This window comes from Sphaerodactylus townsendi, linkage group LG05, assembly GCF_021028975.2.
Source record: "Sphaerodactylus townsendi isolate TG3544 linkage group LG05, MPM_Stown_v2.3, whole genome shotgun sequence".
Classification (NCBI taxonomy): Eukaryota; Metazoa; Chordata; class Lepidosauria; order Squamata; family Sphaerodactylidae; genus Sphaerodactylus; species Sphaerodactylus townsendi.
The window spans coordinates 137158054-137184870 of record NC_059429.1 but is presented as its reverse complement, the minus strand read 5'-3'; the positions used below and the strand labels follow the sequence as shown (position 1 = coordinate 137184870).

The 26817-nt window shown below is 48.3% G+C and overlaps 1 protein-coding gene across 1 annotated transcript in view; it reads right to left on the bottom strand.

The window, feature by feature from the left end:
• LOC125433447 (waprin-Phi1-like) overlaps nt 1–19594 on the bottom strand; it is a 29189-nt gene extending 9595 nt beyond the window's left edge. The window contains exon 1 of the mRNA XM_048497956.1: nt 19140–19594. Coding sequence (XP_048353913.1) covers nt 19140–19230 — 91 coding nt within the window. The 5' untranslated portion in view covers nt 19231–19594. The remainder of the gene's footprint in view (nt 1–19139) is intronic.
• Nucleotides 19595–26817: the final 7223 nt, after the last annotated feature.

Sequence of the window (26817 nt, the reverse complement as noted above, 5' to 3'; positions counted from 1 at the left end):
TACTGTGGTATAAGGGGAAAGGCAACAAAAGGGCCAGAGGCTTTTTTACAACTTAATGCTGAAACTCAATTAACTTCATAAACAGATCGTTATAATGTTATCATGATGTTAATTTGCTAATCTAAAAAAAATGCTGATCTAAAAAGAAAAGCAGTAATAGAGGTGAAATGACTGGCATGGAAACAGATGCAATTAAACCCCGCAGAAGAGGTCTGACGGGGAACCCCTTGGCCTCCAGCCAGACAGCCTAGTCCAGCCTGCTTTGTTCAGGGGCTCACAAAGAGAAGGCAGCTGAGCTTGCAAGGAGCCTCTTTCCAGGCCTGGCAGCGGAATGTGGCGGAACCTGATAGGCAGGAGTCCCGCGGCTGCCGAGCTGTTTTGGCAGCCCGAGCAACCACAGAGAGACCACACAGGAAAACACTCCCGTATTGTCTGCATTCTGCCGGCCCTCTTTTGCTCCACGATCAGCCTGTGTGCTAAGCAAGCCCAAGCAGTGTGTTGAGGGGGAAGGGGGGAGAGTACCTAGATCAGTGATTCCCAACCAGGGTTCCGTGGTACCTTGGGGTGCCATGAGCACGTCTCAGGGGTACCCTGACAATGCTACCACCTGCCCTCCCACACCAGAATCAAATGGATTTTGAAGGGGGGTGGGTTTGGAAGCCTCATGGGCTCCCTTTAAACAACATTGAAAAACAGCATTGTTTTATTTGCCTAAATTCGGCGTGGATTGGGGGGGTAGGTTTAAAGGGAACTCTCCCTTTAAATCCCCCCAATCCATGCCAAATTTAGGCAAACAAACAACGTGGCTATCAACGCTGGTTTCCCTCCCCTCCCCCTGCTTGCCACGCCCCCCACCTACAGGCCAAAAATGGGAAAAAACCCTAAAAAATGCAAAAAAAAATCTAACGAACCTCAAGGGTACCCTGAGATATGAAGAGCGAGGTCAAGGGTACTGCGACATCGAAAAGGTTGGGAAACACTGACCTAGATGCTTGTGACACTGGTTTTCAAATTTTGGAATATTTTTATTTTATCCCGACCCACCCACCCCACATACATGCACTACTATCACCTGCTTCAAACCCTCTGTCTGGCAATTGCAACTCAACCCCTCAGGCAGAGAGGAAAACCCTGCAGTGGCAGCTGATTCCTTCTTCAGTTTTCTCTGTAATTGAGAGTTCCCACACTCCTCGACTGTCACTGAACTCTGCTTAAAGTTACTTTAATGCTGGACAGTTGATTGAAACAGTTACAGGCAGTGGTAGGATCCAGAAAGCTTAGTAACAGGTTCCCATGGTGGTGAGATTCAAACTGTGGTGTAGCGCCAATGGGGCTGGGCGGGGCACGATGGGGGCGTGGCCTGGCATTCTGGGGGCGGGGCATTCCTGGGTGGGGCTGTGGCAAGAAGGCAGCCGCTGCACCAGTCCTTGAGCAGGAAACGAATGCACGCAGGCGCAGGCTGCCACTCATGGCGGTGCACCTCCTGCTAGACTGCTTCAAGTTCTGCGCACTGCTGCTGAGAGGAGGGGCGTAACTAAGGCAAAAATCATGTGGCAAAATCACCCATTAGTAACCCTTTCTCGGCACACACAAATAATTAGTAACCTACTCTCGGGAACCTGTGAGAACCTGCTGGATCCCACCTCTGGTTACAGGGAAAGTAAGATTCGTTATCTCTTAATAGAGGTTAAGAGTTCAGATTGGCCCACTCATTTTGCCCTGGCAGATAGGTTTCATGTGCATCTGCAGACTGGTGACATTGGGTCAGTCACAGCTTTCTCAGAACTCTCTCAGCTCCAGCTACCTCACAAGGTGTCTGTTGTGGGGAGAGGAAGGGAAAGGAGCTTGTCAGCCACCTTGAGTCTCCTTACAGGACAGAAAGGTGGGCTATAAATCCAAACTCTTCTTCTTCTCATTGGCACATGCCAAGATTATCTCATATTTAGTTAAGAACCTATCCCTTATCTAGACAGTAATCACTAGATTAAGATAGAAGAGATTTAGAACCAGATGGCTCTTTTTCTAGAAACACGCACGACCACAAGGCACAAATCAGATTTCTTCAGCTGGAAGTTTCAAAAGAAGATTAGGTGAGATTTTTGGCTGTTTGTGTGAGTTGGGTTTATCGGCTAATCCCTAAAAGTTAATCCCTGAAACCTGGTTTGCTTTTAAAAATATCATTCACTATAATATGATTAAACAATTTAAAATGCTTTGATCATTCTTAACATGTGCTTTTACAAGAAATATAGGGTTAATTTTCATATACCTGTACTTCTTAATATTTTGCATAGTAAAGAGAACTGTTTTGTTCAATGAAAGGTAAAGTTTCTGAAGATTTTTGGTCTGTTTTGCTGGTGATAGTTTAACCGAACTCATCTGCATTATCAGATTTAAAGGTTGACAGACAACCTTTAATAGATAAATCCTGGAGAATTCTGCTGCTAAATGTTTTGAATAGGCAAAGTCAGAGGTGGGATCCAGCAGGTTCTCACCAGTTCCCGAGAGTGGGTTACTAATTATTTGTGTGTGCCGAGAGGGGGGTTACTAATTGGGTCTGCTTTTCCGTTAGAAATCCCATTAGGTCCAAAAATCATAAAGTCCTGTTGTTCCCTATGTGGCTGGTTAGCGAAGGTAGAAAACGGGAGATAATTCTCCCTGTTGGGCTGTTTTAAAAACATGTTTTAGAAATATGGTAAAGTTCCTGGTTTAAGGAAAGTATCCTTCTTTTGATTTCTAGAAACAAAATTAAGTATTTGAAAGTATTAAGTATTTGACAGGCAGTCAATTAGAGCAGAAGTAGTTGTTTCTGTTGGCAGTAGACCATAGGACTTGCTACAATGAGTTTAAATTATGGACAGAAAGATACCAGCTGGAAATTAGGAACTTTTTTTTTACAGTAAGAGTTTTTTACAGTAACAGAGGAATTATTAATGCCCCGCCCCCGGAACGCCCGGCCACGCCCCCGTCGTGCCCCACCCAGCCCCATTGGCGCTACGCCACTGTTTGAATCCCACCACCATGGGAACCTGTTACTAAAATTTTTGGATCCCACCACTGGGCAAAGTCCTTGTAGACATGTTTGGCTCAAATTCTCTAACTGGTTGCAGCAAGGAAGCATCCCGTTACACTCCCAAAATTGGCCACCAGGCAGGAAGGCATTCTCACTCCCAGGTAGGGCAGACACAAGTACTTGAAAGCCCCCCTTTTCTGCTGTCCTGATAAGCGAGAGTCAGCTTGGCCTACAAGACGCAAAATCTACCCCAGATTCAAATCACAGCTGAGTGCTAACTCTTCAGACTGGCCTGGCCAGACCCACCAGGCCAAAGCAGCCCACAGATTCTGAGTTGCGGGGGGGGGGGGAGGGCATGGTAGAAACGCAGTGGACTCATCCTGATGGAAATGCTATCTCACTTCAGCATGCTTTAGTTGGGGGGGGTTCCTATTGCTCCTATGTAACGGGCGAAGGTGCTGTGCAGGGCATGTCAGAGCCGCTATAGGTTGGAAGCTCCCAGGTGTGAAATACCTGGATATTTGGGGGGTTGGAGTCTGAGGAAGGCAGGATTTCAGGAGGGGGGTGGGCTTCAGCGGAGTCCACCTTCCAAAGCAGCCATCTTCTCCAGGGGAAGTGATCTCCGTCACCTGTAGATCAGTTCTAGTCCTGGGAGACCTCCAGTCCTCACCTGGAGACTGGCAACCCTGCTCCTGGGAGGATGCTTGGCTTGGGACATCCTGACATCTTGTAGACGCCCCCTTCCCACAAAGGTTTTGTTGTTTGTTCTGCCCCCCCATTCCGCCCAGGCATCCTGTAGTGATACAGTGATCAGAGAAGGGGTCTGCAACCTGTGGCTCTCCAGATCTTCATGGACTACAATTCCCATCAGCCCCTCCCCAGCGATTAGAGCAGGGGTCTGCAACCTGCGGCTCTCCAGATGTTCATGGACTACAATTCCCATCAGCCCCTCCCCAGCGATTAGAGCAGGGGTCTGCAACCTGCGGCTCTCCAGATGTTCATGGACTACAATTCCCATCAGCCCCTGCCCAGTGATTAGAGCAGGGGTCTGCAACCTGTGGCTCTCCAGATGTTCATGGACTACAATTCCCATCAGCCCCTGCCCAGTGATTAGAGCAGGGGTCTGTAACCTGTGCCTCTCCAGATGTTCATGGACTACAATTCCCATCAGCCCCTGCCCAGTGATTAGAGCAGGGGTCTGCAACCTGTGGCTCTCCGGATGTTCATGGACTACAATTCCCATCAGCCCCTGCCCAGTGATTAGAGCAGGGGTCTGCAACCTGTGGCTCTCCAGATGTTCATGGACTACAATTCACATCGGCCCCTGGCAGGGGCTGATGGGAATTGTAGTCCATGAACATCTAGAGAGCCACAGGTTGCAGACCCCTGGATTAGAGCATTGAAACGGACTTCTGAAGTCTGGTCTTGGGAGAGGAGTTTTAATTCCTGGAGCACCTCAAGCTCCATTTGGACGATGCCAAACATTGGAGAGGGTCGTGGCCTCTATGCTCAGGCTGTTCAGGGTAACTGGCTGACCAATAGAGTGAAAAGGTTCCTGGACCAGATGTATTGCTGAACTGACCTGACAGTGCTCTTCTTATGATGATCAGTAGACCAATTCACTGTTCACAAGGCGTTTATGCCTATTTATGGGGTACCTCTCACATCATACAGTAAAGTACCGAGTAATTAGAGATTATGATGGGATGACTCGTGCTTTGCAATTGCACTGTTTATGCTATGATTTCCTGGAGCCAGACCTGAGATTTGATCTTAAATTTTGGGTTTTATGTTTGCAATGTAATTTGTTTTATGCTTTGTCTATGCCGCGAGCTGTCTTGAGCTCCATAAGGAAGAAAGGATTTCTTTTAAAAAAACCCTGCTTTAAATAAATAAAAGAATGTTTGTGCTCACTTTTGCAATTGTAGTTCTGTTTTTTTTTTTTAACCCTCCGGGTCTCAGCAAGTGGGAAATATAGGGGAAATGCTGGCTCACTGGCGTCAATGTAGCCAGAGACAGTTCAATTAATCAGTCAGTCGTAGCTAGATACTGTGCTTTTAAAAAGTCAAACTGTTTGGCATTTGTCTAAGCCAGTGGTGGCGAACCTTTGGCACTCCAGATGTTATGGACTACAATTCCCATCAGCCCCTGCCAGCATGGCCAATTGGACCTTGATAAATTAGGTGAGTGGGCTAAGAAATGGCAAATGCAGTTCAATGTAGCAAAATGTAAAGTGATGCACATAGGGGCAAAAAATCCAAACTTCACATACACGCTACAGGGGTCAGTGCTATCAGTCACAGACCAGGAAAGGGATTTGGGCGTCTTAGTTGATAGTTCCATGGGAATGTCAACTCAATGCATGGCAGCTGTGAAAAAGGCAAACTCTATGCTGGGGATCATTAGGAAAGGAATTCATAATAAAACTGCAAAGATTGTCATGCCCTTATATAAAGCAGTGGTGCGACTGCACTTGGAGTCCTGTGTCCAGTTCTGGTCACCGCATCTCAAAAAGGATATTGAGGAGATAGAAAAAGTGCAGAGAAGGGCAACAAGGATGATTGAGGGACTGGAGCACCTTCCTTATGAGGAGAGGCTGCAGTGTTTGGGGCTCTTGGAGAGGAGAGGAGACATCTGAGGGGGATATAATTGAAGTCTCTAAAATTATGCATGGGGTAGAAAATGTTGACAGAGAGAAATTTTTCTCTCTTTCTCACAATGCTAGAACCAGGGGGCATTCACTGAAAATGCTGGGGGGAAGAATTAGGACTAATAAAAGGAAACACTTCTTCATGCAACGTGTGATTGGTGTTTGGAATATGCTGCCATAGGAGGTGGTGATGGCCACTAGCCTGGATAGCTTTAAAGGGGGCTTGGACAGATTTATGGAGAAGTCGATTTATGGCTACCAATCTTGATCCTCCTGGATCTGAAATTGCAAATGTCTTAACAGACCAGGTGCTCAGGAGCAGCAGCCGCAGAAGACCATTGCTTTCACCTCCTGCCTGTGAGCTCCCAAAGGCACCTGGTGGGCCACTGCGAGTAGCAGAGAGCTGGACTAGATGGACTCTGGTCTGATCCAGCTGGCTTGTTCTTATGTTCTTATGTTCTTAAAGTCAAACTGTTTGGCATTTGTCTAAGCAGTCCTTAATGGTGGCCATATTTTGAATTGCAGCATTTTGGCACATGCTCAGTTCTGAAGAACCCATTGCCAATCTATTCGGCAGGAGCCAAGAAGACTGGGTACTTGACTCATGCCTAGCTGGCACATTTAAACAGCGTAAGCCTGGCTGCTGAAGACGTTTTATGAAAAATCTGCAGCCTCCCTGGGAGCCGTCGAGAGCGTTTCACTCCTGGGCCTTTCCCAGAGCCCTGAATATCACCCAAGTCCCATCCCCCTCTCCCCATTATGCATCTCCTGTCTGAGCATGCCCCTTGGTAACCAATGGTGTAAACAAATTCTAAACAAATTAACCAGCTGGTGATTATGAGCAAACATCTTTCAAAAATGGTGTTTGCATAGGTATCTGCTAGCAATATTTTTTAATGCAAACACATTTTCACATAGCCTGTAGGCAGAGGTGGGATCCAGCAGGTTCTCACAGGTTCCCGAGAGTAGGTTACTAATTATTTGTGTGTGTCGAGAGGGGGTTACTAATGGGTGATTTTGCCACGTGATTTTTGCCTTAGTTACACCCCTCCTCTCAGCAGTAGCACGCAGAACTTGAAGCAGTCTAGCAGGAGGTGCACCGGCGTATGTGGCAGCCTGCACCTGCGTGCATTCGTTTCCCGCCCAAGGACTGGCGCAGCGGCTGCATCCTTGCCACAGCCCCGCCCAGGAATGCCCCGCCCCGGAATGCCCAGCCATGCCCCCGTTGTGCCCCGCCCAGCCCCATTGGCGCAATGCCACAGTTTGAATCCCACCACCACGGAAACCTGTTACTAAAATTTTTGGATCTCACCACTGCCTGTAGGAAGCATAACTGTCAAGACTAGGGGTGTACTGCCCAGGGGGACATATAGGGTCAAATGTCCCCGGTGTGTGGCCATTTAATCATGTAAGGGGCGGAAAATCGCCCCCCCACACACACACCTCTCCTCCTACCCCCCTCAAATTTGTAAGTTGGGGCATGTTCTTTAATGTGATGGGGACTTTGAGATGACCTGGCACAAAAAAAAAGTTGTTTGGTTGTGGTGGGGGAGGGTGGCTGCCCATACGGGTGTGGGAGGAGCAGAAAACTCAGATTTTGCACCGGGCTTCATTTCCCCCAGATACGCCTCTGGTCAAGTCTCTCCACACCTTGGTCTTGCCATGTCTCCAGGGGAGAGCAGGAGCTTGTGGAATCCTGGCTGTTGCTGGTTGTCCTCTGAGTCAAAGGTGTGCTATGTAGGAATGCAGGGGCTTGACTGGAATGCCTTTCCCTGGGCCAGGGAGCACCTGGTCCTCATCATGGAGAGCGCAGCCTTGGAGAAGTGCACGCTTGTGAACTAGCAGTGGGAAAAGAAAGGGAGGTGGAGCCTAGCGCTGGAGCGAAGGGCGGGGGTACAGTGTGGGAGCTAACGGGATGAAATGACTACATCTGAGTCCAGGAGCACCTTTGGAATCAACAAGATTTTCCAGGTATCATTTTTTTAGAATCAACGCCTCCTGTCTCAGATATCTGACGAAGGGGGCTCTGACTCTCGAAAGATTAGACCCCCAGAGGTGGGATCCAGCAGGTTCTCACCAGTTCCCAAGAGTGGGTTACTAATTATCTGTGTGTGCCGAGAGGGGGTTACTAATTGGGTCTGCTTTTCCGTTAGAAATTCCATTAGGTCCAAAAATCATCAAGTCCTGTTGTTTCCTATGTGGCTGGTTAGCGAAGGTAGAAAACGGGATCATTCTCCCTGTTGGGCTGTTTTAAAAACATGTTTTAGAAATATGGTAAAGTTCCTGGTTTAAGGAAAGTATCCTTCTTTTGATTTCTAGAAACAAAATGAAGTATTTGAAAGTATTAAGTATTTGACAGGCAGTCAATTAGAGGAGAAGTAGTTGTTTCTGTTGGCAGTAGACGATAGGACTTGCTATAATGAGTTTAAATTATGGACAGAAAGATACCAGCTGGAAATTAGGAACTTTTTTTTACAGTAAGAGTTTTTTACAGTAACAGAGAAACTATTAATGCCCCGCCCCCGGAATGCCCGGCCACGCCCCCGTCGTGCCCCGCCCAGCCCCATTGGCGCTACGCCACTGTTTGAATCCCACCACCATGGGAACCTGTTACTAAAATTTTTGGATCCCACCACTGTAGACCCCCCCAAATTTTGTCGGTCTCCAAAGTGCTCCTGGACTCAGATCTAGTTTCCAACGCAGACCAACGCGGCGGCTGTCCTCTGAAACGACGGGAGGCAGAGATACACTCTCCGGTCATCACATGACCTGATGCGAGCATCCATGACCCTAGTTAGACTCAAAGCCAACCTGCCCACAGGGCAAAGAAATGATACTCCCCTCGCATGGTGGCAGCACGGCGGCAAAGCGGTTGTTTTGACAACTGTTTGAGGTGGCCAATGGACTGGTAAACGTCTTTGACATTTGGCTTGCAGGTAACTGTGGCTGTTGGGCATGGCACGCTTGACTGTCAAAGGTGTTCACTGGGCAATTCCGCTCTGGAGACAATTGCAGGATAGAAAGGGAAGTCAAAACCCACAGGTGATTCCCCCTTGCAAAGAAGTAGGAATCTTCCTGACTTTATTTGCAGCCACCACAACCTGATGGGGCCTGAATGGACCACACGGCTGCACCCAGAGGTGGGATCCAACCAGTTCTCACCACTTCTCTAGAGTGCCGAGTCCTAAAGCAACCTCCCTGCCCAATAGGGACTGGAGGTGCATCTGTGCAGTGGTGCCACTGTTTGAATCCCACCCCCATCGGAACCTGTTATTAAAATTTTTGGATCCCACCACTGGCTGCATCTCAGCCCAACCCAGGATGATTTATTTAGTCGATTTATGGCTACCAATTTATGGCTACCAATCTTGATTCTCTTTGATCTGAGATTGCAAAGGCCTTAACAGACCAGGTGATCGGGAGCAGCAGCAGCAGCAGAAGGCCATTGCGTTCACCTCCTTGCGTGTGAGCTCCCAAAGGCACCTGGTGGGCCACTGCGAGTAGCAGAGAGCTGGACTAGATGGACTCTGGTCTGATCCAGCAGGCTAGTCCTTATGTTCTTATGAGTTCACTGTAACCCCCACCCCCCACCCCCGGCCTGGTATCCTGCTTATTTACTCTGCATTTCATTTAAAATGATTATTTAAATTGCATTGATTTTATTTTAAGGCCTTGGATCCTGATTGGGAAGAAAAGGGGGATAGGAAAAATTCCATTTTTCTTTTTGAACGATGTAGCCGAGTCAACAAGCAGGTGGAAGAAAGCAACGGCCTCGTTGTCAGTCATGCAGTGAAAGCTAAGAGCAGGGCAGCATCTTCATCTCCACAGATCATGTTTACAGCATGGAAAAGTTGGCAGGAGCAAAGTGAAGTGAAACATGATCAGAGGCGGCATCTGTGGGGGCCTCTGCTACTTCTGAGCCGTTTCTGACGCGTGACAAGACTTTGGAGACGGGTGGCCAGCACTGGGCTGGAGAATTCCTGGTCATTTTGGGGGAAAAGTGCAGAGAAGGGCAACGAGGATGATTGAGGGACTGGAGCACCTTCCCTATGAGGAGAGGCTGCAGCGTTTGGGACTCTTTAGTTTAGAGAGGAGACGTCTGAGGGGGGAGATGATGGAAGTCTATAAAATTATGCCTGGGGTAGAAAATGTCAACAGAGAGAAATATTTCTCTCTTTCTCACAATACTAGAACCAGGAGGCATTCATTGAAAATGCTGGGGGGAAGAATTAGGACTAATAAAAGGAAACACTTCTTCACACAACGTGTGATTGGTGTTTGGAATATGCTGCCACAGGAGGGGGTGATGGCCACTCACCTGGATAGCTTTAAAAGGGACTTGGACAGATTTATGGAGGAGAAGTCAATTTATGGCTCCCAATCTTGATCCTCTTTGATCTGAGATTGCAAATGCCTTAGCAGACCAGGTGATCGGGAGCAGCAGCAGCAGCAGAAGGCCATTGCTTTCACCTCCTGCAGGTGAGCTCCCAAAGGCACCTGGTGGGCCACTGCGAGTAGCAGAGTGCTGGACTAGATGGACTCTGGTCTGATCCAGCTAGCTTGTTCTTATGTTCTAATGGGGGGAGACCTGGAAAGGGTGGGGCTGGGGTAGAGAGAGACCTCCATGTGGGTTTAATGCAATGGAGTCCACCCTCCAAAGTTGCCATTTTCTCCATGGCAATTCTCCTCTGGAGAGCTCCCCCTGGAAGCTGGAAGCTGGAAGCTGGACCCAATCCCTGACTAAACTGACCGTCACACAAGGACAGAGGAGTCTCTTTGCAGATGACCCGATGCACCCTAAACTGTGGGGCTCCTGGAAGTCCGGTTCTGGTTCTGCTCATTCCTCTCTCGACTGGCGGCTCCTCAGGTAATGGCCCTATGATTTTCTGGCAGAGCAGACCCTTTGGCCAAGTGGCCAGCTCCAAATATTTAATTTCAGCAGTGGGCCTGGGTTTGCAGAGGGAGTGGGCAGGGCAGGCCAGACCGGCTGGACAAGCATACCTCCCCTGGCCTGGACTCGGTCCAGACTGCAGTGTTTGCACGGGGCTGGGGTGTCTCCAAAGATTGACTTTTGCTATGACGACGGCATTCCTCCCAACGGGACAAAGGGACTTCCTCCTCATGGCCAGCCCTGCCCTTGTTTGCTTTCTGGACTCAATGCAGCCAGTTTGTTGGGGCTGACACGCTCAGAAGCCCGGGCCGGGGGGGGGGGGGGGAGGAAGAGGTGGCGGGGGGAGGGAGGGACACATGAGGACAGCCTGTTGGTTCCATCTCAGAAACGAGAACAGGGAGCCAGCTGCTGGAGTGAAGGGGTGACAGGCATAAAGCAAACAGAAGCAATGTATTGTCGAAGGCTTTCACGGCCAGAATCACTGGGGTTGTGGAGCTGAAGGGCTGGTCAGAATGAAGCAAGTATTCTCTTCCTGATTCTTTCGCCTGCATCTGTGGCTGGCATCTCCTGAAGATCCTCTGAAGATGCCAGCCACGGATACAGGCGAAACGTCAGGAGAGAATGCTGCTAGAACACGGCCAGACAGCCCAGAAACCACACAGCACCCCAAACAGAAGCAAGTTCTTCACGTGCTCAGAGGAACACCAGCCTGTGGAGTTCCTGGCTAGCACACCAGATAGCCTCCAAACTTAAGATCCTGAAAAACCTTTGGTTGCTAAGTAACTTGAGGGGAAATGAATGGGTGGCCATTGCTAGCCAAGTTAGCGAAAAGCTTCTCAGCTTCCCTGGGGCACCTGGACAGCCGCTGCAGAAAGATGGAATTCTGAACAGCAGAGGTCACCGTCCTGGCTCCCAAGGGCCATTATTTTGTGTCAAGGCAAAGTTCCTCTTGTCTAAACTTTAGGGGTTCCTCCTGTCCTCAGCTTTCTGATCGTGATTCTTCTGCAGGTCTACAGAGGCATCAAGCCTTGTTCCAGTGCTGTCATGCCAGAGGGCAGGGGTCTGCAACCTGCAGCTCTCCAGATGTTCATAAACTACAATTCCCATCAGCCCCTGCCAGCATGGCCAATTGTAGTTCATGAACATCTGGAGAGCTGCAGGTTGCAGACTGCTGCCATAGGGTTTTGAGGATACGAAATAGACCCTGTGCCATAAGAACTGGACCAGGAAATTGTGTTTCAAATCCTCCATCAGTGATGGAGCTCAGGTAATCCTGGGCCTCTCTCTCTCTCTCTCTCTCTCTGTGTGTGTGTGTGTGTGTGTGTGTGTCTCATGAAGACAGGCAGGAGAATGCTGGTGAAATATGTACCCAAGACGCATCTCATTCACCCTCATACAGTGCCTTTCTAGAAGGGGGACGGGTCTGTTGACGGGGTCTCCTCTTAGAGCCAAGTCCTTTGCTCAAAACACAGAACCATGCTGACTTTCAGAGACTGGGTCTCCTGGAGCTCAGCCCTCTGGGGGAGAGCGGTTTATTAAGTCGAATAAATAAATAAACAGCACTGATTCTTTCTGAGTCCAAAAACTGAACTCTTGCATTCAGAGTTTAGCAACAAGAGGGAGGGCTATAGACCCTTAATGGACATCTGACTGGAGGTCAGATTGTCCAAGGGCAGAGGAGAGCCATCTTGGCCTCCAGCCAACATTTACATCAGCAAAGCTTCTGCACATGCCTGAAAGACCCCTGCTGGTGACCCCCCCCCCACACACACACATCCAATGCCCACCAGTTACATACCTGAGCCCTCTGCAATACAACGTTGTGTCCCTGGCCAAGCCAGCAATCAGATCCAGTTGAAATGAAATCTTTTTTGTTTTAATTGAAAGATGAGTTCCAGGAGTACAGCCTGGTAAATATCCATGGACAGGACTGAAAAGTGGTGCCAAAGCATCCTAAGATATTTGTTTCTGCTCCTCCCCACCCACTGCTAAGCTCCTCATAGCAATAATCCTGCAGCCTGGCAGACTCCCAGACAGCTCGCGGCCGTCTTATTTCACTTCAATTTCCTAGAGGGTTACCTTTGCACAGCGATGCTGCTGACCACACGCAAGCAGAAAGCCAAGGCAAGAGCAGCCAACACACAAAACAATCCTAAGGCACAGATGTCAGATCCCGCCTGGGAGACGAGGCAGGTTCAGGCCGGGGCTTCACAAGGCAGACCGGAGCCTGGCATGCAAGATCAGGGAAAGAAGCAACGGAAGAGGTCCTTTTTGCTTTGGTGTGGAAGCTGCCCGGGCCGTTCCGATGGGGGGACTCACCACATGGGGCTTCCCTGCACTCCCTGGTGCCCCTCTCCTTGGGAAATCATCGAATCATAGAGTTGGAAGAGACCTCAAGGGCCATCAAGTCCAACCCCTGTCATGCAGGAACACACCATCAAAGCACTCCTGGCCAGAGGTGGGATCCAGCAGAGGTGGGATCCAGTTCTCACCAGTTCCCGAGAGTGGGTTACTAATTATTTGTGTGTGCCAAGAGGGGGTTACTAATTGGGGTCTGTTTTCCGTTAGAAATTCCATTAGGTCCAAAAATCATAAAGTCCTGTTGTTTCCTCTGTGGCTGGTTAGCGAAGGTAGAAAACAGGATAATTCTCCCTGTTGGGCTGTTTTTAAAACATGTTTTAGAAATATGGTCAAGTTCCTTGTTTAAGGAAAGTATAATCCTTCTTTTGATTTCTAGAAACAAAATGAAGTATTTGAAAGTATTAAGTATTTGACAAGCAGTCAATTAGAGGAGAAATAGTTGTTTCTGTTGGCAGTAGACGATAGGACTTGCTATAATGAATTTAAATTATGGACAGAAAGATACCAGCTGGAAATTAGGAAGCTTTTTTTACCAGTAAGAGTTTTTTACAGTAACAGAGAAATTATTAATGCCCTGCCCCCAGAATGCCCGGCCACGCCCCCATCATGCCCCACCCAGCCCCATTGGCTCTACACCACTGTTTGAATCCCACCACCATGGGAACCTGTTACTAAAATTTTTGGATCCCACCACTGCTCCTGACATATGTTCATCCAGCCTCTGTTCAAAAACCTCCAAAGAAGGAGACTCCACCACTCTCCGAGGCAGGGAATTCCACTGTCAAACAGCCCTGACGGTCAGGAAGTTCCTCCTGATGTTTAGGTGGACTCAGGTCCATGATCTGGGTAAGAGCAGCCTGGATTCCCCTGGCATTGGTTCTTGCATCATTCAGGACAGGTGCCAAGCTCTCTTGGCACCCAAATGAGCAACAGCGGAGGCCGTGTCTCCTCCTTCCTAATGCCACCACTGCCAGCAGTGTGATCTTTGTTGCTCTTTACAGCTTTGTCATCTGCTGACTGAATATAGGCCAGTCCCCTCCCGGGGGGTTAATGCTGGACATCATCTACTTATTTTAATTGTGGAAGATCACTGCTGCCAGTGTTTTAATGTTTAATTTATTTATTGTTTTAATTGAAACCATTTGCTGTATTTAAATGTTGATTGTTTTGTGAACCGCCCTGAGCCCTTCGGAGGTAAGGCGGTCTATTAAATTAAATTTAATTTAAAAATTAAATTAAAGAATTGAATTAAAGAATTGAATTGAATCGAATTAAAGAATTGAATTGAATCAAATTAAAGAATTGAATTGAATCGAATTAAAGAATTGAATTGAATTGAATTAAAGAAAAGAATTGAATTGAATTAAAGAAGAGAATTGAATTGAATTGAATTGAAGAGAAGAGAAGAGAATTGAATTGAATTGAAGAGAACTGAATTGAAGAGAATTGAAGAGAAGTGAAGTGAACTGAACTGAACTGAACTGAACTAAATAACAACAACAACAACAACAACAACAACAACAACAACAACAACAACAACAATAATAATCTGGCCAGCTGTGCCAGTCTAGTGTCCACATCTTCCTTCTGAATCACACAGTGGCCCAAAGCGGGCAGGTGCGATGCTGGGGTTTACAGCACCAAGGGGGAGATTTGGGGGTGGTGCTTCGAGAGGGGGAGTGGTGGAGGGGGGGGGAATGTCAAAGGGATAATGTCTCGTGTCCAAAACAGTCATGTCCCTCAAGGGAACTAATCTCTGTAGTCTGGAGATGTTCTAATTCCAGAAGATCTCCAGGCCACACCTGGAGGGTGGCACCCCATGTGATCTGGGTCATGGGTCTGGGTCCCAAGGTTCCTTAGTGCCTTGTCTCCACACTGCCTGTCAATCAAGCATCAGCTCACAGACAGTAGGCAGCTAAGTTGCAGGAGACTTGAATCTGAGCACAGGTCTTGCCGATTTGTCGGACCTTTGTGGCCTTTTCCCAGGTAGCTTTCAGAACAATCCTGTCAATGTGCTTGAGGGACAGCCAGCATGATGTAGTGGTTAAGAGCAGGTGCACTCTAATCTGGAGAACCGGGTTTGATTCCCCACTCTGCCACTTGAGCTGCGGAGGCTTATCTGGGGAACTAGATTAGCCTGTGCACTCCAACACATGCCAGCTGGGTGACCTTGGGCTAGTCACAGTTCTTCGAAGCTCTCCCAGCCACACCCACCTCACAGGGTGTTTGTTGTGGGGAGAAGACGGGAGAGGAGCTTGTAAGTCCCTTTGAGTGTCCTAACAGGAGAGAAAGGGGGGATATAAATCCAAACTACTACTACTCCTCTTCCTCTTCTCCGGAGCCCTTTCCTTAGCACTGTCCTGGAGGTTGGGGAGCAAGTTTGCCCCTGCCAAGATGGCAACAACCTGGTTCAAGAACCCTGAGCTGACCCGGAACCAAACCCTACAGGGGCCATGCTGATGAGCAACAGGTCAGCACCGAATTCTGGGGTCAGTGAGCCGTATGGATCGTGCCCATCTGGGTGCACACGTGCCCCAGAAGTCTCTTGCAGACACTTTCTTAGGAAGAATCCAGGGAACCAGTCTGTACCTTTTGGCCAGCACACCTTGCGAATTAACACAAGTCTCTCTCTCCGCCCATTTCACAAAAGTCCACGTGACCAAACAGACCACTCAATTAGCTTCAAACAATACGACAGATATATCAAAAATGTGTATTCAGAAGATTCTCTATTACAATATCCAACAGAAAAGATGTACAATGTCTCTTTAAATATAAACTTCCCACCCCAACTTCAAATACTTGCAAAACTGGCCTCTTCCAAGCCGGAGGCTACGTTACCTTTCCAATAAACACAACTGATCAGCGATCAAGAGTCCATTTATTAAAAATGGGGAAAGGAAGGATTTCTAGACATTGGTAATACTGAAAAAATTAATAGAGAGTTGGAAAAAAATAAAGATCGAGAAATATATGTAGTTAGAAAGAAAAGTGATATTAAAATGGTACAGAACACCAAAACAACTAGCACATATGATAAAAGGTCTTAGTTCCAAATGCTGGCACTGTGGAGACCAAGAGGCATATGATAGCCATATGTGGATAGAATGTGCAGAAGTGAAAAATTTTTGGACAATTGTATTGTTATATATCGAGAAACTGGTGAAGATTAATATTGATTTAAATAATGACTTAATGTTCATGGGTGTAATGGAGGATAGAAGGGTGGATAAAAAAATATAGTTATATGTATAAAATAATGATTAAAGCAGCCCATGCAACAATAGCCTTGGGCTGGAAAGAAAAGAAGAAATGGACATTTCAGAAATGGCTAGAATATATCTGGGAACAAGTGACACTTGGTATTTTCGATATACTAACCAAAAATAAGACGCGACAACATAAACAGAAAGAAATTTGGAAGATAGGGACAATATACGTGGACTGGATGAAAGAAGCTCAAGTCAATGAAGAAATATGGGAGAAGAGGCTACAGAGAATGAACTTACTGCTGTTTGTGTGACAAAACTTAAATTTTAACGGGTTTATTAGGTTTAAGTTTTATGTTGTTTTGAGTTGCTGTTTGGAGAACAGTCATTTTGTGAGCCGCCTCGAGCCCTTCGGGGAACAGGCGGCCTATAAGTTTAATAAATAATAATAATAATTAAAAAACTATGAGGAAGATGAAACGGGGGGAGGGAGAAAAGGGGGAAATGTATTGTTTGAAAATGTAGGAAGAAGGAAATTACTCTAAACTGTAAAATTCAAATGATACAATAAAAAATTATTTTAAAAAAGAGTCCGTTTATTGTTTTGAGGATCGAGTCCTAACACGTTCCCCTGCTCCGGAGCACTCAGCAATGAAATGGAGCAGGTCCCATGGTGAGAAAATTCTGCCCCAGGCCTGACCTTCCTCAGTCCTCTTCCTCTGCTGTCCTGTCCATTGCCCAAACTAATGGGCATAGGAAACTGCCTTCCTTGTATTGTCGAAGGCTTTCACGGCCGGAATCACTGGGGTGCTGTGTGGTTTCCGGGCTGTCTGGCCGTGTTCTAGCAGCATTCTCTCCTGACGTTTCGCCTGCATCCTCTGAAGATGCCAGCCACAGATGCAGGCGAAACATCAGGAGAGAATGCTGCTAGAACACGGCCATGCAGCCCGGAAACCACACAGCACCCCAACTGCCTTCCTGTTGGAAGATCATTGGCTTGGATCCCTCCGATATTTCTGCAGGCAGAAAAGATTTCTGTCCCTGGGGCCCAGGTTTCCTTCTGTGGCTGTCCCTTGGAAGCCCACAATGTCTCTTGAAATGCTGCTCCAGGGGACTTGGACATCTGCAGCAGGAGCGGGAAACTGGTAAAAATCACCCACCTCCCACTCAAGGAAATTGTCTGTGGAATACGAGCCAGAAATCTCTTAGGTCAGTCGTGTCTGCTGTGACTGGCAGTAGCTGTCCAAGATCTCAGTCACCCGTCTTTTAAGTCGCCTCCAACCTGGTCCTTCTTGGCTGGAGAGGCCAGGGTTTGAACTGGTGGACCTTCTGTAGGCCAAGCAAATTTTTTTTTCACCAAGCAACAATCCCAAAACACCATTCCCAGCCCTGGTCTGATCTCTGAAATGTTTGCACATAACCTGAGTACCAATGAGAGGGGGCAGCTCTGCAGCCAAGGAGAGGCAATTGTTACACCCCCCCACCCCCCTACCCCCCACACACACAATTCATTCAGGAGCAGGGAGGAGAAGAAGAGGAAGAGGAAGAGGAAGAGGAAGAAGAAGAGGAGGAGGAGGAGTTTGGATTTATATCCCCCCTTTCTCTCCTGCAGGAGACTCAAAGGGGCTGACAATCTCCTTGCCCTTCCCCCCTCACAACAAACACCCTGTGAGGTGGGTGGGGCTGAGAGAGCTCCGAGAAGCTGTGACTAGCCCAAGGTCACCCAGCTGGCGTGTGTGGGAGTGCACAGGCTAATCTGAATTCCCCAGATAAGCCTCCACAGCTCAAGCGGCAGAGCTGGGAATCAAACCCGGTTCCTCCAGATTAGATACACGAGCTCTTAACCTCCTACGCCACTGCTCCCCCCCCCCCTCGCCCCAGGTCTCAAATTCTGAATAGCCCTGTTATTCTGTTTTTGTTATTTCTATCAGATATTTATGTCACTTCAGAATGAGCTCATGGAGGCTTAAGTGATATATAATAGAATTACAAAAATGCTGTCCCGCTCTCCCATCAAAAAGCAACTCCAGTAAAAAAAAAAAATCCTATAGTCAAAAAATAATCATCCAGCCAGAACCAGCGATCCGGAAAAAATCTCCGCCAACAGAGACGCCCCTTAAAAACACAACAGAGGAAGAGGGTCCAGATCTAGGTGGGAGGACGGTGAGGGGAGAGTCACCTGCAGAGCGCAAACTGTCCAAGAGCAGTAGTGGGATCCAGCCGGTTCGCACCACTTCAGCAGAACCCGTCGTTAAAATGGTGCTTGTAAACAACCAGTTGGTAAATTATTGGAATCCCACCACTGTCCCAGAGCCCCCCCCCCCCTTGGTTCCCCTTCAGTAGGAGCTGATTGGTTATGGCTCTGTCAAAATGAGCTCCAGTCCTGGAAGGACTATACCACAATCCACGTCTTGAGAAGGCTCTTGGTTGGTTGACTGACTTGCGACTTGCATCATTCTTCTCTCCTCCATTTTATTCAAGAAGAAGAAGAAGAAGAAGAAGAGTTTGGATTTATATCCCCTCTTTCTCTCCTGTAGGAGACTCAAAGGGGCTTACAATCTCCTTGCCCTTCTCCCTCACAACAAACACCCTGTGAGGTAGGTGGGGCTGAGAGAGCTCCGAAAAGCTGTGACTAGCCCCAGGTCACCCAGCTGGCGTGTGTGGGAGTGCACAGGCTAATCTGAATTCCCCAGATAAGCCTCCACAGCTCAGGCGGTAGAGCGGGGAATCAAACCCGGTTCCTCCAGATCAGAATGCACCTGCTCTTAGCCACTGCTCTTAGCCACTACGCCACTGCTGCTCCAGCTACAACCATCCTGCAAGGTTGGCTAGGCTAAAAGCATGCGACTGACCCAAGGTAGGCTCAGCAAACTTCCGTGGCAGAGTGGGAATTCTGGCCGTCCCAGACCCTGGTCTGAGACTCTAATGGCTAAATCATGCCGGTTGAGGAGTCACACAAACCCCCCTGCCCCACCAGCAGGGCCTGCAGGGGTGTCGTGGAGATTCTGCACTCACCTGTCCCTGAGGCCGGAGCGGCTGACGAAGCCTCGGGCCCCAGAAGTCCCACAAGGAGCCCCACAAGCAAGAGAAGAAGCCCCCACTTCATGGTGCCGTCAGAAGGGAACTGGGTCTCTGATTCAAGCCAGGTGTAGCTATAAACTCTCAGTGGGGGGGGCAGGGAGGGGGCTTGGGAGGGGCAACTCCCAGGTGACCCATGCTAACCAAACTTCCCCTCCCTGCCGCTCAATCCATCTTGCTCTATCTATCAACAGGTGCCTGAGGCACTCCCCCCTCTCCACAGCCCGGCTTCGCCTGGGGCTGAATGTCTGGCCTGGAGGGGCTGCTGGGGGGGGGCAGGGAGGGGGGAGCCAGGCTCAGAGAATCAGCCTGAAGCACTTTGGACTCGGACGCCCCATTTCAGCAGATCCCGGCCCTTTGCCCTAAGACTAGGAAAGCCTTTTCGCGTTCCCAGGAGCTGACCTCTTTGAAGAGCATTAATTAATTTGAAGAGCATTAATTCCTAGAAATCAGGGCTGAGCTGAAATGAAACCGCAAGAGACCCCTCCCTCTCCCACAGCTATGCAGACACCCACACCGACACACCCACCCACCCAGTGAGCCTGGAGAATCAGTATTTTCACACAGGACCCAGCTGGCCGACTGTTTAATGTCCCAAATGTAAACTAAGCGCCCGCCGCTTTTTGCTTTCAGAAGGAACATGTTTGGCCTGTAACTGAGGCTGGAGACACACTTGATTAACTCCTGCCTCTCATGTCCACAAAGAAGAAGAAGGAGAAGGAGAAGGAGAAGAAGAAGAAAAAAAAGAAAAAGAAAAAGAGAGAAAAAGAGAAAGAGAAAGAGAAAGAGAAAGAGAAAAAGAAAAAGAAAAAGAGGAGGAGGGGGAGTTTGGATTTATATCCCCCCTTTCTCTCCTGCAGGAGACTCAAAGGGGCTGACAATCTCTGAATTCCCCAGATAAGCCTCCACAGCTCATAAATGACCTGGAAGTAGGGGTGGGTAGCGTGGTGGCCAAGTTTGCAGATGATACCAAATTATGTAGGGTGGTGAGAACCACAAAGGATTGCGAAGAGCTCCAAGCGGACCTTGATAAATTAGGTGAGTGGGCTCAGAAATGGCAAATGCAGTTCAATGTAGCTAAATGTAAAGTGATGCACATAGGGGCAAAAAATCCAAACTTCACATACACGCTACAGGGGTCAGAGCTATCAGTCACAGACCAGGAAAGGGATTTAGGCGTCTTCGTTGATAGTTCCATGGGAATGTCAACTCAATGCATGGCAGCTGTGAAAAAGGCAAACTCTATGCTGGGGATCATTAGAAAAGGAATTGATAATAAAACTGCAAAGATTGTCATGCCCTTATATAAAGCAGTGGTGCGACCGCGACTTGAGTACTGTGTCCAGTTCTGGTCACGCATCTCAAAAAAGATATTGAGGAGATAGAAAAAGTGCAGAGAAGGGCAACAAGGATGATTGAGGGACTGGAGCACCTTCCCTATGAGGAGAGGCTGCAGTGTTTGGGACTCTTTAGTTTGGAGAGGAGGCGGCTGAGGGGGGATATGATTGAAGTCTACAAAATTATGCATGGGGTAGAAAATGTTGACAGAGAGAAATTTTTCTCTCTTTCTCCACAATACTAGAACCAGGGCATTCATTGAAAATGCTGGGGAAGAATTAGGACTAATAAAAGGAAACACTTCTTCAATGCTAACGTGTGATTGGTGTTTGGAATATGCTGCCACAGGAGGTGGTGATGGCCACTAACCTGGATAGCTTTAAAAGGGGCTTGGACAGATTTATGGAGGAGAAGTCGATTTATGGCTACCAATCTTGATCCTCCTTGATCTGAGATTGCAAATGCCTTAACAGACCAGGTGATCGGGAGCAACAGCCGAGAAGGCCATTGCGCTCACATCCTACATGTGAGCTCCCAAGGCACCTGGTGGGCCACTGCGAGTAGCAGAGAGCTGGACTAGATGGACTTTGGTCTGATCCAGATGGCTTGTTCTTATGTTCTTATGTTCTTAATCTCCTTGCCCTCCCCCCCGCACAACAAACACCCTGTGAGGTAGGTGGGGCTGAGAGAGCTCCGAGAAGCTGTGACTAGCCCAAGGTCACCCAGCTGGCGTGTGTGGGAGTGTACAGGCTAATCCTGAATTCCCCAGATAAGCCTCCACAACTCAGGCGGCAGAGCTGGGAATCAAACCCGGTTCCTTCAGATTAGATACACGAGCTCTTAACCTCCTACACCACTGTTGAGAGTGCGGCTTTCCCACTCTCTGAAAAGCAATGAAATGTGCAGCAAACTCCTAGAGTTGGAAGGGGCCACACAGGACATCTAGTCCACCCCCAGCCCCACCAGTCGATGCAGGTCAGCCTAGAGAATCGACAAGTGATTTCAAAAGTGTTCCAGAGCAGCAATACCGAGCACTAATTTGCTACCAGGTTCAACTCCAGGTGCTGGTTGAGCCCTTTAAAGCCCTTCATGATCTAGGGCCCCCGTAGCCACATGGCCACCTGGCCTCTTCATGGAAGGACCCACCTGGGCACCAAGATCTTCTAGACCTCTTGGCAATTGGCTCCCTTTCAGTGGGAGGTGCAGGTGGCATCAGCGAGAAAGCAACCTGCTTTTCCTGCAGCTTAACAGTTGTCGAAAGGAAAGCCAACCTTCTGGCTTAGGAGCAGCAGTGGCGTAGTGGCTAAGAGCAGTGGCTAAGAGCAGGTGCACTCTGATCTGGAGGAACCGGGTTTGATTCCCAGCTCTGCCGCTTGAGTTGTGGAGGCTTATCTGGGGAATTCAGATTAGCCTGGGCACTCCCACACATGCCAGCTGGGTGACCTTGGGCTAGTCACAGCTTCTCGGAGCTCTCTCAGCCCCACCCACCTCACAGGGTGTTTGTTGTGAGTGGGGAAGGGCAAGGAGATTGTCAGCCCCTTTGAGTCTCCTGCAGGAGAGAAAGGGGGGATATAAATCCAAACTCTTCTTCTTCTTCTTCTTCTTAGGAGAACTGTTGGTATTTGGGCAAGTGTCTGTCACAATCCAGTTACTAAAAGGTTAACTGTTTGTATGTAAACCAGTTAGTAAGGTCACTGTTTTATGACCTGCTCTATGGATTAGCTGTTGGTCAGTCAGTCAGACCTTGGCTGCATGCCAGTGGTCACGTAGCCCAAGGTAATAAAGTTAACTCTATTTCTTTGTTTGAGCAGACTAGAGAAAGCCACGAGGCCAGTTAGCAAATTAGCTGCAAGTAAATATGTCATAGAGAAGTATAGCATTTTGTTGTTTTATCCCATATAACCCTTCCCATTAGGTTAGTAAAGTATTTTTATACAAAAGCAACTCAAGCCTCGCTGCCTATCTTTATTTGCCCCTGCGCATCTTAGCTGCTTCAGAATCTCTTAGAATATATTTTTCAAACCCTACAAGATCTGGCCATTGGAGAATTTTAAAGTGCCGATCGGGCTCGTGTTCATGGTGGCCTATCTGTGAAAGAGTTTTCGAAACGTTGTTGTTAAGTGGCTGTGAGTTTTGAAGAACAATACTAGAACCAGGGGGCATACATTGAAAATGCTGGGGGGAAGAATGAGGACTAATAAAAGGAAACACTTCTTCACACAACGTGTGATTGGTGTTTGGAATCTGCTGCCACAGGAGGTGGTGGTGGCCACTCACCTGGATAGCTTTAAAAGGGGCTTGGATAGATTTATGGAGGAGAAGTCAATCTATGGCTACCAATCTTGATCCTCTTTGATCTGAGATTGCAAATGCCTTAACAGACCAGGGTGATCGGGAGCAACAGCCGCAGAAGGCCATTGCTTTCACATCCTGCCTGTGAGCTCCCAATGGCACCTGGTGGGCCACTGCGAGTAGCAGAGAGCTGGACTAGATGGACTCTGGTCTGATCCAGCTGGCTTGTTCTTATGTTCTTAAAATGGCCTCTGCAGTTGACACAAGACTACAGAGCTACAGGGCCATAAAACTTCATGAATGCCATGTTATCAGTTTGGACAAAAATGCACTTTTTACCATTACTAATATTTGTACAAGTTCCAGAACTAAACCATGTGTTTCGTGCTCCGCACTTCTTCACAAAATGTGCACGAAGATTCCTGTATTTGCCCAATTGTTGCCCCTTATGAAATTTCCTCTATTGTTCAAAACATTTTTAAAGTTAAATGCAAAACGATGCCTTCGATCTGTGGCCACTTTCAGGTGATTCCTTGGCGATCCTCTCAGTTGGCAGTGCCAGGCTGCAACCCTCTATCCACCCTCTAGTGCCTCAACAGTGACCAACCCATTCCTCTGGAGGGCCAACAACAGGGCATAGAGACCAAGGCCTTCTCCTGAGGTTGCGTCCTGGGATTCAGAGGGTTACTGAATGTGGGGGTTCCCTTGAGCCACCATAACTATTAGCTGCTGATAGCCCACTCTTCTGCGTTCCCCTTTCCTTCTGCAAATCCTAGAGTCTGATCTTCAGAGCGTGGGGTCTGGTTTCCAAAGCAACGTTGTGGGCCCTTAAAGGCCTGCTTGGTTGCCACTGCCACTATTTAGTGCTGCGTGTCCAGGATACATTTCACGAGTTGTATAACAAGTGGTGATCCAGGATTGTTTAGAGGAGACGGGTCACCTAAGATGGCAACTCTGGAGGGCTGACTTGATCGAGGGCCAGGCTGGGCAAAGCCTTGTGCTCGAGAGGGTAAACAAAGTTCCTTTGCAAAGGGGATTCACAACAAGCATGGCCTGAGGGGAAACAAACAGAGGCACATTCCAGAGGAAATGGAATTGGGCACTATGAAATGCTTCATGTCGCACAAGGGCGCCTTCCTGCTGTGCTTCATTGCTTGGAGTTCAGCAGTTCACAGGAGTAGAGCAAAAACAACAGCCTAAATCAGCAAGATCCCAATATAAGAACATGCACCACTGATAGCGGAGTCAGAAATGATTTATTCCATTTCTGATCCTGTTTTAAATAAAGGTGAAATTATAAGTTGATTTCCTTTTTTATAAGTTAAGGTAGGAATAAGTTGTATTAGGTAGAATGTAGGAATTACTGTTGTGTTTTGTATTTGCGTCTGCATGGAACCTCCTTTGCTCAAGGCAGGAATCCACCCTGCTCCCACCTGGGCATGTCCCTTTCATTTGTAAAAACTCTGAATGGACACTGGACAAAAGGGACCCCCCCCGGAAAAAAAGCCACCAAGTTGTTTTGTGAATCCCACCTGCAGGCAGATAAGGGTGCTACGTGCCGCTAAGTTTCGCTTTCCTGACCCCAAGCACCCAAAGGACTCTTTTGTGTTTTTTCCCGCCTGTGTCTATGCTTCTCATCACTTCAGACTGCCTCGGGCCTTGAGAAATTCTAGAAGGGACTGCCCACTGGACTCTAATTGGTTCCTATGTGCTTGTAGATGAATGATTGCCTCCCATGTATTTTGTGAATGAATGGTTGAGGGTTGTCCTTTACCCTCCCGGACTCCCGGGCGGGAAATGGTATATAAAAGTTGTTGTAAAGCTGCTAGGCAGAGCAGTTGCCGTGGTGTGGAGGTGCTGACACGTGGGACAAGCATCTCAATAAACTCATTTCTATTTTACTATACCGCATGTATTGGGTCCTGTTTCTGTTCCTCTATGCCATGAGAGCTGGTTGCCAGGGAGAGTAAAAGTTACCCAGGCAGCGGTAACAATCACCAATCTCCAGAAAGAGACACAGTGTTTCCAACGTTGTAATCCAGGCTCCATTCACCAGCAACCTTCACTGCCTCACTGTTCAGTCCTAATTCCAGGTAATTTATGAACGAGTGAGCTTAAGCAAAGCCCTGCTGGATCGGACCACTGGTCCTCCTAGTCAAGTATTCTGTCTCACATAGAAGCCCACCAGCTGCTCCGGAGGTCCAGCAGTGGCACAGAGGCCAAGACCTTTCCCTGAAAGAAGAGCCCTGCAGGATCAGACCAGTGACCCGACTGGAACAGCGTCCTGTCTCATCCAGTGGCCAACCTGTTCCTCTGGAGCACCAGACAAGGTGCTCCGAGAAGCTGTGACTAGCCCAAGGTCACCCAGCTGGCGTGTGTGGGAGTGCGCAGGCTAATCTGAATCCCCCCAGATAGAAGCTCTCCCCACAGCTCAGGGCGCATGAGCTGGGGAATCAAACCCGTTCCTCCAAGATTAGATACCACGAAGCTCTTAACCTCCTACGCCACTGCTGCTTTACAAGATGATATAGAGGTCAAGGCCTTCCCCTGGTGCTGGGATTCAAAGATGGATTGCCTCTGAAAGGGGAAGTTCCCTTCAGTTGCCATGGCCAGAAGTCACTGATTAGACCCAGAGGCGTATGTAGGGTAGGGCAACCAGGGCACATGCCCTGGACGCCACTTGAAGAGGGTGCCCTCAGCATCAAGCCCCTTCCTTGCTAAGGACTCTGCTCCAACTTGGAGGGGTCCAGCTTTAAACTGCTGTCTCAACCCTGAAGATCCACCTCAAGTCAGGTGGACTTCAGAAGCAAAGCCAACAGTACAAAGATGGATTAGGCTGAGGTCACAGTTGACCGCTGGACCCAGGCTGCAGGGGACTCCGACTCAGTCCTGCTTGTGCAACTGGGCACATTGGGCAACCAGCCAGAGGTGGGATCCAGCAGGTTCTCACCAGTTCCCGAGAGTGGGTTACTAATTATTGGTGTGTGATGCCCGAGAGGGGGGTTACTAATTGGGTCTGCTTTTCCATTAGAAATTCCTTTAGGTCCAAAAATCATAAAGTCCTGTTGTTTCCTATGTGGCTGGTTAGCGAAGGTAGAAAACAGGGTAATTCTCCCTGTTGTTGGGCTGATTTAAAAACATGTCTTTCAAGGAAAGTATTCTTCTTTTGATTTCTAGAAACAAAATTACGTATTTGAAAGTATTGACAGGCAGTCAATTAGAGGAGAAGTAGTTGTTTCTGTTGGCAGTAGATGATAGGACTTGCTATAATGAGTTTAAATTATGGACAGAAAAATACCAGCTGGAAATTAGGAACTTTTTTTTCCCAGAAAGAGTTTTTTACAGTAACAAAGAAATTATTAATGCCCAGCCCCCAGAATGCCTGGCCACGCCCCCATTGTGCCCCACCCAGCCCCATTGGCACTACGCCACTGTTTGAATCCCACCACCATGGGAACCTGTTACTAAAATTTTTGGATCCCACCACTGCAACCAGCGCTCTCCAACAACTTCAGTCTGCTGCGACAAGTTCAACTTCATCCCATGAGAAGCCAGCCTCGTTTGGGTCTTCTCTGAAGGTCTTGCACCAGGTCTTCCATGGTCTACCTCCTTTTCACTTTCCTCCAGATGGTACGCATCGCATCACAGTTTTCAGGTGACAATGACCTGGTAGGCGTAGGCTGTGCCCAGCAAGACGCAATCGTCGCTCTGTCACAACGCCCAGCAGCGTCTGTGTGCCATTCCTGCACAGAATTTCCTCGTTTGTAGCACGGTCACGGTAAGTGATTCCAAGAATCTTGCGAAGGCACCGCTGCTGATCTTCCGTGTTTCACTGGCGTAAATTTCAGTGGGGACGATGATGGTGCTGAAGAGTCATATTTTCGTCCTAAGGCTGCAGGGGAGGGAGGGGGGTTTTGGTGCTTGCCCTGGGGGCTGCTTTCCATGGAGACACCCCTGGACAGACCAGTCCTCCATAAAATAGCAC